Here is a 17,002-nt window from a genome sequence, read left to right as displayed (position 1 = left end):
CGCCACCCTCTCACGGGTCGTCCACTTTGCCTCCTCTCAGGAGGCACCCCATCTTCTTTGACAGCCTTTCTGCCGTCATCCTAACAAACAAGTTGCTCAGTCATGGCGTCATTCATTTCTCTCTCGAAAATTCGAATTCATCCAAATTAAGCGAATTTTATTTAGGGGTTTGGTACTACTTTTGTGCCGGATCTCCAAGGTGCCATTTTATTTGAGTTCGGAACTTCCGATTCGGTGACTGACGAATCACAACGTTGGTATCGTGGTACCCCTCACGAGGTGGTTCTAAAAAAGGTTCGAACCGTCGAAAAACAATGGACCTGATTGATCGAATCTGGTAACGACTGTGTCCACTGGTGTTGGTGATGAGATAGTGTGGTGATTGATGAGACAAACCCGGGACAGAACTTCCCTAAGAGGGTCGGAACTTTAAATAAAATTCGCTTATTGGGTCTGTTCACTTTGGGCCCTAGGCCTAAAAGCAGTGAACTTATCAGAGAGCGGTACAACCACGGTATAATACTCTCTAGCTATAGGTGCTATGAATCAGATCACCAGCACGCATGGCGCTAGTTCTGCTCCAGTAAAACCGGAAACCCGTGGGAATGTGGGATTTCCTCGCGTCATAGTGAGGAGCGGGGCTTCCGGGCGGCCGACGCTTCGTCTGGCGACAACGGAGTCATTGATTCCCGATCGGGGATACCACGGGCACCCACGCACTATGGTCTGGGGGCGCCGAATTGTGGCCAAAAATCCGATTTTTGAAAGTACGAAAATCTGGCAATCGAGCATATAATCCTTATCTACATCCTTTAGTAGGTGTGAAATGACCCATCAAATCTTCTGTAATTGTTTTTACGATCAGATACATGGTGGCGAACTTCACATCCTCCGAGGTAAGTAAACAAACGTGAGAATTTAAAGTGCACGTCATCGTGTATTGCCTTGTGTCGCTTTGTGATAAGTTGGCGTAGATCCCCGATCAAATATGGAAAAGAAAGGTGAAAGTAAGTACTTTTTGATGGTTTAATCGTTTTTAGTATTAAGATTGATTTTATGACCACCATGAGACTCCAAAGTTTTGTCCTAATTTAGGCAAAAAATTGCCTTCACCTTAAGTTTTAGTTATCACTAACACGAGCTAACACGTTCTTATCAGTGCAAGAATGTAGCTCATATGTTCCTCTAACAGGATATCATCGGTTTTTTTGCCGCTTTTTGCCGCTTTTTGCCTCTGGGGCCTTTTTTGGTCATTTTAGTGAAGGACTTATACGATTTTCTGCGCAATCTGATTTCATTGCAGAAGGAGATAAGAGAGATGAGACAAGGTCAACGTTTGATATAGGGTGATTCATATGTATTTTTGGCTGCTGAATCCGAAAATGATATCAGTTTTTTTCCAGCACTTGCCAGATTTCCGGAAAATAAAGTTTTTTTGCAAAAAACCTCATTTTTAAGCAAAATAATATTTTCTCCGGAAAAACGACAAATGGTGGATAAAACTTAGGTATTTTTTTTTATTCTTCAGCCTGTATACATAATACAAATTTATTAACTCGGCCCGCTGTGGTGCGTAGTGGTTGGAGTGCTGGCTTTAAGATCAAGAGGTTCCGAGTTCAATTCCTGGCTAGGCAACCCGAGAATGGTAATCCGCAAGGTTTTAGGGTCTGATCTGGGTCTGGGTCTGAAGGCCCCAGAGGCAAAAAGATGCAAAAAAACCTATGATATCCTGTTAGAGGAACATATGAGCTACATTCTTGCACTGATAAGAACGTGTTAGCTCGTGTTAGTGATAACTAAAACTTAAGGTGAAGGCAATTTTTTGCCTAAATTAGGACAAAACTTTGGAGTCTCATGGTGGTCATAAAATCAATCTTAATACTAAAAACGATTAAACCATCAAAAAGTACTTACTTTCACCTTTCTTTTCCATATTTGATCGGGGATCTACGCCAACTTATCACAAAACGACACAAGGCAATACACGATGACGTGCACTTTAAATTCTCACGTTTCTTTACTTACCTCGGAGGATGTGAAGTTCGCCACCATATATCTGATCGTAAAAACAATTACATAAGATTTGATAGGTCATTTCACACCTACTAAAGGATGTAGATAAGGATTATATGCTCGATTGCCAGATTTTCGTACTTTCAAAAATCGGATTTTTGGCCACGATTCATTAGGCCTAGAATCTTTATAATAATTCTAACCATGAAAATCAGCGCAGAATGGTTGACAGCCTCCAATGAGTATAAGAATGTCAAAGCTATTTAGGTCTAAGTAGTATTGAGTATATCTAGAAAATTTTGCTAGCAGGGTTTGATGATCAAAGAGTAAATTATTTTTAAAAAATCGCTAGAAATGAAAATTTTTAGGGACAATTTTTGGTTCGGGGAGGGGGCGCCCTAAAGGGCTAATGCCATATGTCTTGCTAACACGAATATCACCATATTGAATGTGCAATTTTTTTAACTTACGCTCCAGTCAGGATCAATAGACCGAAAAACATAGTACTGACTTGATTCAATTTCAATCATTTCTTCTCCTCTTATTTTTCTGGATTAAATACGTATTTTTGGGGCTTCTGCCCTGATAACCTCTTGATCATTGAAAAATAGATTTCATATTATAGGGAGACAACCTTCAAAACATTAAACTGACATTCAATTTGGTATTCTAATCATATTTTGGCTTTTCTTCTAATTTTTTGGTTTCAAGGGCCTGCCGCCATCTTGGATTTAAGAATTTTGTAAAACTAAGGTCAAATTTGAATTCAGCGACCCAAAAAACATAAGTACACCAAATTTCATGATATTCTGATCATTTCCTGATTTATGGCCACAATTCGGCGCCCCCAGACCATAGTGCCACGGTACGACGCGACGCAACGTAAGTCGCAACGCTCAACAGTCATCAGCTTTTGGACGGAGAAGAGAGAGGGCGCCGATTTCTCTCGCGCTGCTGCGTTACGGAAGAGAGCAGCAAGTACGTTTCCGTATGAGCCATGGTTAGCGCGTGCTCTTACGGGTGTCAGGGTTCATCTCAGATTCCAGTTACGCGGCTCTTGACACTGACGAACTAAACCGGCTCCGCCCTCGACAGGATTCCCGCGATTCCAAGTGCCGCGCTTTTAAAACGCCAACCCCAGTTCTCCGCCGCGACTCATGCTCAAAGCCCAATTTGACGCGCTTCGCGAATAAACTCGTGCTCGAATTATTAAAATATATATTTATTTTCGTCTAGGAATGTTACTCTCTATTACTTGCGTAACTGTTGAGTGTTTTTTGGTGGCGGAATCGCTCGTGATTTTTATGGGATGATAAGTTTTGTGATCTCGGAGTTTCTGCCTGTGTTATCAGTTGTTATGTTTTGTTTTGTTTTCGTGCGTTTTCGGTCGATGTTTTGACTTAAATTCAAACGTTTAATCCTGTTTTGATAAAATTGCGTCTAATTTGGATGAAAATGCTGCCGGAACAGATTCATAGGCACGTGCGACAAGCAGTGCCCACTTTTTTTTGCGTATTGTTGTCGGTACGTACAATTCCTTTACATTACTAATCGGTTTCTGTTAATTTATAGGTGTGCTGATAAGTTTGATAGTTTAGGTTAGTTAGGTTGGTTAGTGTGTGGTGGTACTAGTGCCATGCCTCTTAGTTTGAAATTTTTTCGAGGAAATTTTCCTGACGACAAAAATTCATTCCGACAACCATGAATCCAAATGCGCAATTACTATTGGAATGTTTGTTTCATACACTTAAATAATCTTTCTTAGTATTTTTATTACCTACAGGAATACATTTATTAGAGCAATACAAATGCCATTGTGCATAGTACATTACTGGATTTTTCCCCCCATAAAATGGAAAGATCGAAGATCGTGTCGTGTTTTTTTTTTTTTTTTTTTTTTTTTTTTTTTTTTTTTTTTATATCTCGTTCGTAATTTTGTAAATATCAACGCCACGACGTGCACAGTGTGTACACAGTGTGAGTGTGAGGGAAAAATGTAGGGTATTATAATGACCGGGTTAAATATTTACAGGAATTTGTGTGTGTCAATTCCAGATAAAGTATTTAAAGCCTATCATTGATAAGCCCATTCAATCGCGTTTTTACGTTTTAAAATTTACGCTCTCTTTTATTTTTTATAAATGAACGAAACGGACAAACCTTATTGATCGAAAGTCATACAGAAAATTAGTTTACACTTGCAATTTCACTTTGCGACGAATAAATGAATCAATTTTGCAAGGTCAGATTTTTTTTAAATAAAAAATTTCCTTAGATGAAAAAGTTCGTATGACAATCAATGCATTTATTCTGAGTCTGGCTAAGTTCATGGTCGATTTAATCATTTAATTCGTTGTGATTTTCATTTGCTCTCACGCAGTGTATTCTGCATACAGTCCAGAGAATAAATTGAAATAAGATTTCGATTTTAGATTGAATTTTTTTTATGACGATATTGCAATGTGTTTACGTCATTCGGTCAGTACATACCAATTTTAAATAATCAACAAAATGAGCTCCATGTTTCCGAGAGATAGGCTGCAATACAATGCAAAGAAAATCTGCAATTGGCTCAATATTATTTATCCATGAATTTCAGAAATAAGTGCTACTTCAGTCAGTTGATATGCAACATACACAGCATTCTGATGCAGTAGCAATGCTTTTATTACGTTATTACAAATTATTGCAAGCAGTGCTACTAGGGTATGGTAGTATTTTTGAACTTAGGTTACCTATGTCCGCAATAAGTAAAAAGTTCAAAGATCAGAAAACTTCGAGCACATTTCCCTCCGTTCCAAGTTCATGCCACTTGATTCCTTTTCCTTTTTTTTGATAGCTTTGAAAGCTAACTTGGAAACGTTCATTCTAAAGATAAGAGTATATCAAAATAATGGTAATAATTTGTGTGTTAAATTTAGCGAAGTGTCAAATCATCATGCTTGACAAGTAAGTGTGAGTTGGTCATTATTGAATTTTAAAACGTGAAATGATTTCTGTTTCAGTTGAATCTCGCGATGAGCCGCCCCCAAGCTGACGTCCCAGCCTCTCCCCGTGAGCCAGCGGAAAATTTGAATGTTTTGATGCAAAAGCTCTCGTCAAAAGCAGCAAGGTCGCTCGGTAATGAATCATTATATTTTTATCGTCCAATAAATACGCAAGTTGCTTTTCTCCTCCATCGGAAATATTTAATTGAGATTTTCCATGCCGTTTTTTTCACGTGGCATTATTTTCTTAATATATATTCTCCTATCGCAAGCACTTTTGTCAAATCAGGCAGATACTAAATTTTTGATTAAGCAACAGTCTGACGATAAAGTGTATGCTACACGTTACTAATTACAGATGCTAGGACTTAGTGAGTTTTTGGACTACCGCTCTCTTTTTGGGCCGTAGTATCTTGATTTATTTTGCGAGGAAAGCTCCGTACTTTTGAAGGATGCCTGCCATTCCTAATATATTGGAGCGCCTTCAATTTCATACGATACTGTGCAATACCTCTGGTGTGAAATAGTTGCTTCAAGCGCCGTGGTACGCTGCGGCGCGGCGAGGCGGGCGGGCAGTCAGCGCGAAACGCGCATTGGCGCCTACAAACCTAACGGGGATACTTCACGCATTGCGCAATGCGTGAAGTATCCCCGTTAGGTTTGTAGGCGCCAGTGCGCCGCCGCTCCGCTTTGTGTTAGGCTCTAATATTTAATCTCGTGGAGTCAGCGTTGTTCAACTCATTACTTTGAAATGTTTGCACACTCTGTATGGATTATTCTCATTTTAATTGATGAAAACAAATATGTAGTAAAGGAATATATAATGTGCGTTTTGTAAATATTATGGTGATTCCGTACAAACTAAGGATTTACAAAGCACACGAATTTCTACACAATTTCTTATAGCCTTTTATAGCCGATGGCGAAAAAACAACAGCCAGGCGATAAAGAGTAAAGCCCGGCGACAGGAACTATAGCCCGGCTGTTTCATTTTTTATCGCTTCGCGTAGCCCGGCCGTATGATTTTTTCCACTTTCTACAGCCAGCTGTATGATTTTCTATCGCCTTCTTCAGTCGGCTATAAGAACTCCTATGGTATTTTGAAACGCAGCTCCTATCGCCAATTTTTACCAGGGAAGTCAAAATATTGTTCTATGAAGTATCAATAATACTATATCTAAATATTTTTTACAACATTTCTCCTTGGGGCAAAAATGTCCGCACAGGAGGTTCGTTCCTCTTAACCCCCCCCCCCTTTTTTTTTCCGCGGCCCATGGATGGGACCTATGCTAATATGGTTCCTAGATTGACCATCCGAAGCTTCAAATTACTCCTAAAGTTAGGCAATTTGTCTTACACTCATATCAACTCACGCGTATACAGAATTTCTCAAAGGTGAGGCCGTAATGGTCGAGCGCGTTTTGCTAATCGGATGGTTCACTCTCTTTTCAACTCAAGTAGACAAGGTGGAATGGATTTTATTTTTTTATTAAACATCCAATGATAGTACTTAAATAACTGAAAATAATCCTCTTTGACGGTATAGTCGCAATTTTTTTAGCTTTATTAGTCGTTAGAAACAGGCAGAGAGCTTTATATTTATAGTTTTGATTGTGTTTACGTGCTGTGCACGTACCTAATGAAAGTCTATCGTATGCATATAATTATAATAAAAATATACTATTTATAAAATTAAAAAGGAATTTGATGTATATAATTATCATTGATTTATTGTTTCTCGCACACAGGATCCGAAGGTTCTCCTCGTTTCACTCCAAAAGCCGAAGACTTTGCAGATTGCGCCAATGGATCAACGTTTTGCGAAACGATTAAGGACTATCCTAGGTATTTTTCCTCCCACAGTTCTTACAAGAATACTTTTTTGCATTTGATATTACCTTCCCAAGTAGCAGTGATCGCGATAAATAGCGATTTTATCGGTTGATTATCGCGATTATATCGGTGGCAATTTATCGCAATATTATCGAATAAAAAATTGCGATTTATGGCGATTAAATCGCCATGCATCGCAAATTTTTGTTCAATAAAATCGCGATCAATTTTCGTCGATAGAATCGAGACAAAATCGCCATATATCGCGATTTTTGTTGCGATAAATTGCCGGGCGATAAAATCGCGATTTTATTGCAACAAGATCGAGGACAATCTCTCAGATGTTGATGATCTTAGCGATTTTATCGCCGACCAAACCGCAAGAAATCGCGATTTTTCCGTTGAAAAATGCTACTTGGGTTTGAATAGATTGTATACTTTGCTAGTTCCCGCATAACAAAGTTTTGTATAATGATTCTCGCTTTTTCCTGTAGTTATTTTAAAATTTAAAAGGCTACTTTGGAAATTGCCGAATTATTGTATCGCACAGCTTAATAGAAGTGAATTTTTTAGGGTAGCCTCTCCTTTTGAAAAGAGGGTCATCGTGTAATTCTGAAATAGCTCTATCAAAAATCAGCAAGACAACTAAAATGTAAAGTAAAAATTTAATGGAAATATAACTTTTCGAAGGAGGCCATTAAATTATGAGAAACCGGAGAAAATTTGAAGGCGTAAAGACTTCAAAACCCCTATATTATTGAGGCAGCTAGGCATAAGTTTCGAATTATGTCAGAAGTGATGCTTCAAAAATTATCGAATGTAATATCTAATTATATTCATTGAATCCATTTTATGGAAGTGGGTGATTACCAAAGTGATGGAATTTTACCATCATATTTTGATTAAACGCCATAATAATCATAATACCGAGAATATAATTCAAGGATTACTAATTTCTCTTTCTGACTGTTGCAGTAGTCACATAGATGAAATGTTCATGCAAGAAGCTTTGAAAAGACAATTCGACTCAAAATACGTAAGTTTTTATTAATTCTTTTTCAAATCATGATAAACTCTTATATTCTTAAATTCGATTAATTTTCATACTTCTCAAACGTAGATAAACGCAAACATCTCGAGCCCTTACATAGCTTTAATCATAGCAAATAGTTATCAATCAAAATTGTTCTGAGATAGTTGACATAGGTATAATTGTATTAAATCCCTACAATCATTCAAGAGATAGTTTCTCCTTTTAGTTTGTTAGGAATTGAGCGTAAAATTGTATAAGAAATTAAGTAATATCACTCTGGTTCAAAATCAACTGGAGTTACAAGCACATTTGCCGTAATACAATTTTCAGAATCAACTAAAATTAAGGAGACAACAAACAATAACCAGGGTTAAACTACCAGACATGCAAGAGCGTGGTATGGGTCAAAATGAACCTTATTATTAAGTAACATGAAGCAAATTCAGTAAATTATCAAATTAGATCAAACTAATGAATGAAAATTTTACTGTACCCAAAATGTTAATCTTCCGATTGTACCGTAAATCAACGGTAAAAGTTAGAGTAAAATTTTTTTCAAGCGATAGTCTACATTTCACTGTGCGAGCATGCCATTCCAATCTTCTTATTTTCTCCTCAAGATTAGTTTGATTAATTTTTTTTTTTTTTTTTTTTTTTTTTTTTTTTTTTTTTTTTGGGCCAATGCAACTCCAAGATAATTTTAATTTGCTACAAAACAAACGGCAAAATGTTTGCATTAAAGAATTGAGTATATTGGCACATCTGTCACACCTATCAGTGTCAGTAATTCCGTATTCTTTCATTCGTTTCGCAGGAAGTTGAAATTCAGCCAGTTGATGTCATGGATGAACCGGAAAAGGAACCACTTTGCAAGTCGATGGTGGGTATAACTTTTTCATAACGCCATAAAAGGAATCCTTCCCTTTCAAAAAATAATTAGCAAGCATAATATATAAGAGCCGTGAGCGGAGTGAATGCTAGCTAAAGGGATTTTTGGAACCATTCAGAATGTTAGATAAAATTGTGACCGCATCTGTAAGAAGGGACCTTATCTTCCGGGAAAAAGTTTTCCTCGACATTTTATAAGTGCATGTCGGAGAAAAATCTGGAAATTTCGGCTCAAATCCGACCCCATAATCTCAAAAATTGAAGGAGATATTAGTCCTGAAGTTCCAAAGCAGAAATCCTTAGGTTGTAGAGAAAAACATGGAATGTTTGCAAAAGCTTATAGAAATTATCTTTTTCGGGAAGGTACGGTCCCTTTCTATAGATCCAGCCACAAATAAGCAAAAACAAACCAAAAATTGAACCCTTTTTTGATTTTTCAAGAGGCTTTTTTCAACCAATTATTTTTTGCATTCGTGTTCTGAAGAGATATTAAATTTGTCATCAATGGCTCTGTTTGTATGCTTTATGCGGATTGAAAAGTAGAGACATTGTACGACTGTAGTCATAGTCAAAATCGCCTCCATCGCAATGTTAAAAAATCTCCGATAATTTTCATTCCTGAAAAAAAAAAAAAAAATTCACTGAAATTGCATTGGTGTATTTTGATATGTTATAAAAAGGAAATGCACAGCAAATAGGATCATATTTTTTATTTATTTATTTTTTATACAGAGAATTGAAACATGAACATGAGTTTGCACTGTCATGATTGGTGTTTAGAACTATTTAACTAAGAGACGAGGTAAAAGAAGGATAGCAAACTTCTTAATCAGATGGGGTGGGGATTTTATTTTATTTTGTAGCGAAGTTATTTACCTATAGGTATTACAACTAAATTGTCGAATAAGAAACTGATAGCCCACAGGGCGCACCACCATAGCTCAAATGTCACTCGAACAGGTGCAATGCTCCGTAATGAATTTTTGCTCAATCTGAATGTCAATCATTCTTGTCGTCTCGAAAAACTTTTCCTAAGTGCTATGTTTTTTGTTTTCGTTTAGAAAAAACTCATCTATCCCAACATCACAAAAACCGACGATGTCTCGGGCGAAAGCAAAGTTTACACCATGAAATCAGGAATAGAAGTTGAGGAGTGTGTGTAAGTATTTGTAACTACTGAAAATTTCCCCCGAAAATCAGATTTTATGTTTATTACATCATGAGCAATAAAACCCGTCTCCGTGCAAAACTGAAAGTGGAATTCTCCACCTGAGAACGGGGAATCCTCTCCATGCACGGCTGAAATTAATACGCGTCAACACGCTCCATGTCGGTGGCGTGGCGTGAATTGTGATATATCGATTGTTACGCCATTTGAACCTATGGTAAAGAATCGATTATGAAGGTGTTCACTGCGAACACCCTGTTTATCGATCCTTTTCCATAGGTATAAATGGCATAACAATCGATGTATCGCTATTCACGCCACGCCAGCCACTGCTCCATGTGGCTACCCATTCAAAATGAGCGAAACTTGATTTTAGCAGTTTCGTTAGGATTTGCAATGTGTGTTTTTTGAGTTGTTTGCCAGCTAATATTTGCAGTGAGGATGTATTTATAAGCCTTAAGCAAAAAATTTATGGATAAATATTCATCGCGATTCGCTGATTATACCCATAAAAATCTGAGAATATTATTTAGCGTCTTAAGGAATCATCTGAAGGACATCCTCTAAAGAGTATTAATACTCTTTAGAGGATGTTTCACCGAAACAGATGTTAAGAGAATTAAGAACTTCTCTCTCATTTAATCTCTCTGACAACGACGGAAATCATGACGATCCATATATTCCTGCACTCGCCCAAAAATGAAAAATAGCAAGACAAAGGAGCGCATTACCTAAATCGGTCATAAATTTGAGCAATCAGTTATTTACCAGTATCACCAGTTGTTATGAAATACCTACAGGGTGTGTAAAAATATATATACACGGTGTATCACTGACTATTCATAGCTAGATCGTGTATCATGGATATTATGCATTGATGGTTCTTAGTCGTTCAAAAAGCGCCTTCAAATTGGGAATTAGGCAGAGTCATTCATGGCAACGCACTAAATTCAAACACGATGATCGGCCTGACAAAATAATGCACTGTAAATATTTACGACTGTATACTGACGTGTAATTTTGTTCGGTTTACAGACAATCTGGCTCCTGTTCGTCAAGCGAGAAAATGCCGGCCGGTTTCAAAGCTCTGTGCAAGCAAAGATACGTCTACACGCATCTCCTCATGACGGACAAGGAGGGGGTGGAATCGAAGCAAGTGTACTTGCTACCCTCCGGCTGTATCTGCTCCCTGAAAGCGGCTGAAAGCGGTCTCAAGATCAAAGACGCTGCCCTGCTTCTGCTCAACGAATTCTTGACGAAACCACAGTGACGTCACCAGTGACGTTGCATCCTCTCTCTAGTCAGCGCCCCAACTTGACATTCAAGTAAGGGCGCCTTTCAACTACGGGTCCGACGTGACGTCGTTTCCCAGGTGGAGCGTAAACACATTTCAACGTTGCGAAATTTCCATGCGCATATTGAACTTTTACTAGGAAACTTCTGGGTATTTCCATGTGAAAATTTCACTAATTGTCTCTCTGACTGCACGCAAAAATCAGCTAAATGGAGAGAAACTGCTCTACCATATGTCTGTAAAAATTGATCCGTTTGAGTCAGTTTTGCAACATTGGTATGAAGTTATATACGATCCCCCGTCTGGGAATCAACGATAAGTCTGCCACTGCGTTATTAGACTTATTTTTTTGATTCTTAAAGAATCTCATGTCAAGCGTGGTGGTGGATACTTACGCTCAAAGATACGCGCTTCAAGCATGGATACCTAATCGGGACTTGACATTCACACAAAGAAATAGTCGATCAGCGGTATCTAAAAAGTAGAACAGTCGGCTAACAGCCTAGCAGAGCCTATTTCAAATAAGAATGCCCTTTTTATTTTTTACGCCGAATTGAAATGTTTGGCCTTCTGCTAGGTTTCACTGGGTAAGAACAAGGCAAAAGCGAGACTTCTCGATCATTCGTATAGAGCCCCTTGTTAGTGTGCTGCTCATCTGCTCTGCTTCATTCTTTGAGATGGTTGTAAGTTTGGCCAGGGATTTTCCCCCTTTTTTTCTTTTCTTTTTTTTTTTGAAGAGTAAATGCTTCAATTGTGATCGTCAATGCATTTACCAACTGAAAGTTCCTTTTATAGTATCTTTAAGTAGGTAACAGATAGTTACTATTCACTATCAACAGCGCACGTATAATTCACCATGATCTGATATTTTCCTCAGTTGCGTCCAAGACATGAATCATATTGTATAGATTGATACATTTTTTGATTGGTCGTAAAATTTTCTTTAGATATCGTTAAGCAAAGCAATTTGTGTAGGGGCATAATTATTTGCAAGGCTTTATAATCATGTCAGAGCCTGACTTGTCGAGACTCACGCTAAAATTAGAGAGCCTCCTTTTTAAAATGATGCAACGATGTATGTAATAAAAATATTTTTAGTAGGTAACGATGTTCAGTATTAGATAACGTCAACGTATTGCACAAAAATTTCATGAGTTTATCCGCTGTGTTACGTTAGGTATTTGTGCACCAAAAACCAAGGCACCAAGATGCCCTAAAATCTGGAAATTATTAATTGATCTATCTGCTATCGAATATTTCTCCAAAGTGCTAAAGATCCACTTTAAGTTCATAACCATGAAATCTCAACTTTGGGATGAGTTTGAATAAAAGGAAATAGAAATATTGCGGAGTCCTATTGAAACCTGCATGGTCGGGGAAATCCCGAGTACGTGGTGTTGCGCCATTACGGTTTGTTCAAATCGAGGCTGCATATTTTAAGCGGCCTCCGCGATGCGGTATGTGACAGAGTTGCCATTAATCGAATCAAATATATTGTCAAATAAAGCACTCTCAGCCTATGGTCTCAGCAAAAAGAAATCAACTTGACAGGATATACGGAGTGACTTACTCATTGAACATAAATTTCACTTTTATTCTCACACAGAGCACTAAAAAATGTTTAGTCTGAATAATGATGTATAAGTGTCAAACGCAATGAGCGATCGTTGGCAACTTGCATGCGATTCTTGATGAATAGAAAAACACGTAAATACGGAGATGAAATAACAAAACCGGAGTTGGTTATAATGTCTGGAATTGGTAAGATCCAAAGTCAGCACAACTGCATTATAAGTTTTTACATTTTATACTCGTAATTTTAACATTTAACTCGACGACTTTCCACCTTGAAACTATCCGCGAATTTATCTTGAATCGTAAAGAATATACTCACAAGATTGCGAGATTGCATGTTCCTCAGTTTTCTGTAAAATAACGTAAAACATGGTGGAAATTAGGCAACGTATAATGTAGTTGTGCTGATTCTAATTAAACGAGTTGGGTTGGGTCCGGGTAGGCAACTAAACTAACCGCATGACAAGGCGGAAAGTATCAGGAAGAATTGAAGGCGTTCTCAGCCGGGATTTTTCAAAGTCTTCTTTTTTCTCACCAATGGAGCCCTCATTAAGCCGATGCAAATTTCTGCAATTTGACGAGCAACTCGCAAAATATTGGCAAATTGCTAACGATTGCCGATTGCTCGCGACAAAAAAATGTTTCTTTATATTTCGTAGGAAAAAGAATAAGTTTCATTGAAACATGATAGTTTCATGAGTGTGTTTTGTCAGTTACTTCCTCCATGTCAATCTGAAAAAGAACTAAATTGATAAAGGCAAGAGCTATGTATTTGATTAGTGCTATAGAGTTAAATTAAATTCATATAGGGGCGTCATTCTCAGAAAATCCTAGGGGATTAAATAAATGTTGTTCAGAGAATTTAAATAGTTGGCAAGACTTCATAAAATCTCGGAAGATTGCCTTAAAATTGATCAAAATTGATCCTATCAGCTCTCTTTGAAGAATAAATCTTACCTGATTCACATTTTTTTTTCAAGAAACAGGAAACTTTCAATTATTTTGATGCTGTTGTGACGTTTATTCGCTAAGTGTATCAAAGTTTGCGAATGAACTTTGTTTCAATTCTCTGTAATGAGTCATCGTTAGAATATTAGATTTGCGGATGGAGCTCACAAAAAGCATGTGCAGCGTCGTCGGAGAGCTTTGTTTCAAAATTTTAAACATACCTGAGTTATTAATCGTCCATACTCAGGGTTTTGTGCAGAAATGGACGAAGCTCTCAGCAAGTTCTCGAGGCGGTTATTTTTTCCACGAGAAATCGTTGTTTTTCAAGAGTTTTAAAGTTGTTCAGAGCTTAATTTTAGGTTTCAATTTTTCCATCAGTGTACATCAATCATTCATTGAAGGCATGCGGAAAAGAACGTTTTAATTGTCCAAAACACACCTTTGATTGATTTGCTAGCGTTCAAGAACTAAATCGGAGCTCATATTTTTTCACAGAACTTTGCTCTCTTCCCTTAAATGTTCCATGCTATTCCTTGTTTGTCTTATATGTACTGTTGTCGGTCTCGACTCGAGGTCTTGTTTTTATCGATAATATGTCAGGCCTTGTAGATAATCAATGTAGAGTATTTTTGGTGCTATTTTGAGAATAAACTTTCTTGTTGGTACATCATGTTGTTTATTCTCTAAAAATTACATGGAAAGTCACTGGTTCAAATACGTATCCAAATATGTTTGATGTCATATACTTGAAATATCTGATTCATCTTTAGTGATTTGATACCTTAATATTCAAGTTTGTCATCCCTGTGCGCAGGGCAGCTACGGCGCTACATAAGTTTGAGAGGAGATACAGCTTCATAAAGGAACTAAAAATGCATACAGTGTACCCTATATGATAAATTCCTACCCGAATGCGAATTTCATGCACAAGTATACTTTAGTGGCATGCTACCGAGAAATCTCCTCACATTTTCTTCTTCTTTACAATTTACCAAATAACGTTTACTATTTATTTTTGTACCCAATGCATAAAATGATTTATTTATGATAAAATGTTATTGTATAGTAATTATTGTTGTATTTATTTTCTATGTCGTTTATTTTTCTACTACTTACAGTAAATACGCTACCTCATTCGCACTTTCACCCTTAACTCTCGATTGTATACATGCGTACATGCACCCTCATAAATACCGAGACAAGTTGCGTGGAGATCGAAATTAACTACCTGGGTGTTAGTAGAAGATCACGTAGATTAATAAGTGATGTCTTCATATTCCTGATTTTTTCAAATTAAACGTCGATGTATAAATCTTTCTTGTCATAATACTCAAAGATTTCCATTACCAAAATGCTTGAAATTAAGCTGCAAGCTCCCCAAGGCAGAACGCCGTGCGAACCTTCAGGCGTTGCCAAATTTCCTCTGATAAAATACGAATTACCTGGTAAACTTATGAATATTTTCCCTCAACTTTTTCAAATAATTTTGCTCGCAATTCCACCAAAAAGTCCTATATTTATAACTTTCCTCCAAAATAAACGTTTTATCGAAGGAAAGCTGGCAACTCTCGAATGTTCATACGGCGTTCTTCATTAGCAGGGTAAATTTAGGGACGTACGAGTTGGGTCCTATTTTCGCCCAAAAAATTTTAAGGATCATGTGCTACAGCCGGTGACACACACACACACACACAAGATATTATATAAATTTAGGGAAAATAATGATGAATAAATAACGAACGAATAAATCTAGACTATAATAACAGTGATAACCGAACAAGAACAGGAAAAGAAAAACAAACGCAATATGCTAAGAACTTGACGACCGTACCCAACCCTACATTTTGCGCATTAGAAGTAACAGAAGAAGTTGACCCCTGAGGGCCAACTTATGTTGGTTTCGTCTCTTCGAACCCCTGGTTGTCGCTCGAGAGAGCATCCCTTGAAACCCCCCCCCCCCCCCCCCCGGGAGGACCCGTTGGCAAACCGTAAGTGGCTCTTGTGAAGCCACTCATGATATGTCCCAAGCACCACTCACGCTCATCAGTCCTCGAATCGGGAAGACTGATGCGTGCCCCGGAAATGCAAGACAACGGGACAAGAGAGAATGCATTCCACTGCACCCAGCTGCAACCCTCCCTCTGTTTTTCTCCCTTGCGTCTCACGGCAAGTTTCTTAGAGGAACGCAAAATGAGAGCAGCAAGCCAGTAATTGCACTGTCGCCAGATCTCCTCTCCCACCGTCTTCCACCTCCTGAAAGGCTCCAAGGGGACTCTAATAGGTATCTCTCCCAATGGTATACCTAGGTCTGATGCGTCAGCCACACTATGTCTTTAAGACCTGATCACAATCAAAGTTTAGATGCGAGGAATAAACTCAATGTATACCTAAGTAAGTGTACATCTACTTGAGAGGTCATATTATAAATATGGTGTTGACATGCGTTGGTCTATGAAATTCTGTTAGAAACTACATATTTTTTAGAAATACAGGGCCAGGCCAAGGGGCAGTTCAAAAATTAAGCTATGGGAATCAAAATGAGACTTGGCTTGGATTTGAAAGAGGTTTTCTCATCCTACAAAAATCGCATGGATTTCAAACTTCTTCATTCGTCATTTATAATTTTTCAGAACGGATGATTTAAAAACAAAATCGTGTATAGAAATACTTTAAGCCAACCTTTTCTACTAATCAATTACAATTTACGAGAGAAAATCCCATTACAAGTTCAAACCCTTGCGCGACAAAATTTTTGCTGTAACTACTTACCTACAGGAACACACCGTGCGCCAGCTACAGTAGCTCAGATCTCAGGTAAATAATAGAGTGCCTTCAATTTCGAGTGATACCACAGCACACACAAGAGCTCGATAAATTGCAGTTGCATGCTTCATTCTACACGGTTACTATGGGGGCCGATAAATGGGAAAAAGATCAATGAAGCATTATAGCTCAAAGGGGGATAAATGGAAATCAGTATTACAGATTGCAATCAAACGACAACAGTTCATCACGAGTGGAAAGTTCATAAAAAAAAAAAAAAAAAAAAAAAAAAAAAACAAGAACATGCGAAACTTCAAAACCATTTTCTCTGCATTAAAGAACTTAAAGGTCAGCATATGCTAGTTTCAATCCAATTTTACAGTATTCTTTGACCGGGTGTTGAAGGCTATTTCCATTTAAATCTTCCGTCACATTCTTACGGCGCAATGATACAACTATTTGAACTCTCCGGAATGCGTGAGGTATCACGCCGCATTTGA

At 37.8% G+C, this 17,002-nt stretch overlaps 1 protein-coding gene across 1 annotated transcript; it reads left to right on the top strand.

Annotated features, from left to right (window-relative positions):
• The first annotated feature begins 2,926 nt into the window (after window positions 1-2,926).
• On the top strand, window positions 2,927-15,412 carry LOC109040362 (uncharacterized). Its single transcript, XM_019056281.2, has 7 exons — window positions 2,927-3,537; window positions 5,019-5,133; window positions 6,749-6,845; window positions 7,809-7,869; window positions 8,681-8,746; window positions 9,816-9,913; window positions 10,958-15,412. Exons 1-7 carry the CDS (start codon window positions 3,463-3,465, stop codon window positions 11,190-11,192), a joined length of 747 nt encoding a protein of 248 aa, XP_018911826.2. The 5' UTR covers window positions 2,927-3,462; the 3' UTR covers window positions 11,193-15,412.
• Window positions 15,413-17,002: the final 1,590 nt, after the last annotated feature.

Source organism: Bemisia tabaci, chromosome 1, assembly GCF_918797505.1.
Source record: "Bemisia tabaci chromosome 1, PGI_BMITA_v3".
In the NCBI taxonomy this organism is placed as follows: Eukaryota; Metazoa; Arthropoda; class Insecta; order Hemiptera; family Aleyrodidae; genus Bemisia; species Bemisia tabaci.
The sequence above is the reverse complement of the archived record's forward strand: the minus strand, read 5'-3'. Positions and strand labels throughout refer to the sequence as shown.

Excerpts from the sequence above, each read along its gene's own strand:
- LOC109040362 (XM_019056281.2), top strand. The coding sequence starts at position 3,463 with ATGAAAATGCTGCCGGAACAGATTCATAGGCACGTGCGACAAGCAGTG. Across the intron at positions 3,538-5,018 it reads TTTTTTGCGTATTGTTGTCG|TTGAATCTCGCGATGAGCCG; the intron begins GTACGTACAATT and ends TTTCTGTTTCAG. Across the intron at positions 7,870-8,680 it reads GACAATTCGACTCAAAATAC|GAAGTTGAAATTCAGCCAGT; the intron begins GTAAGTTTTTAT and ends TTCGTTTCGCAG.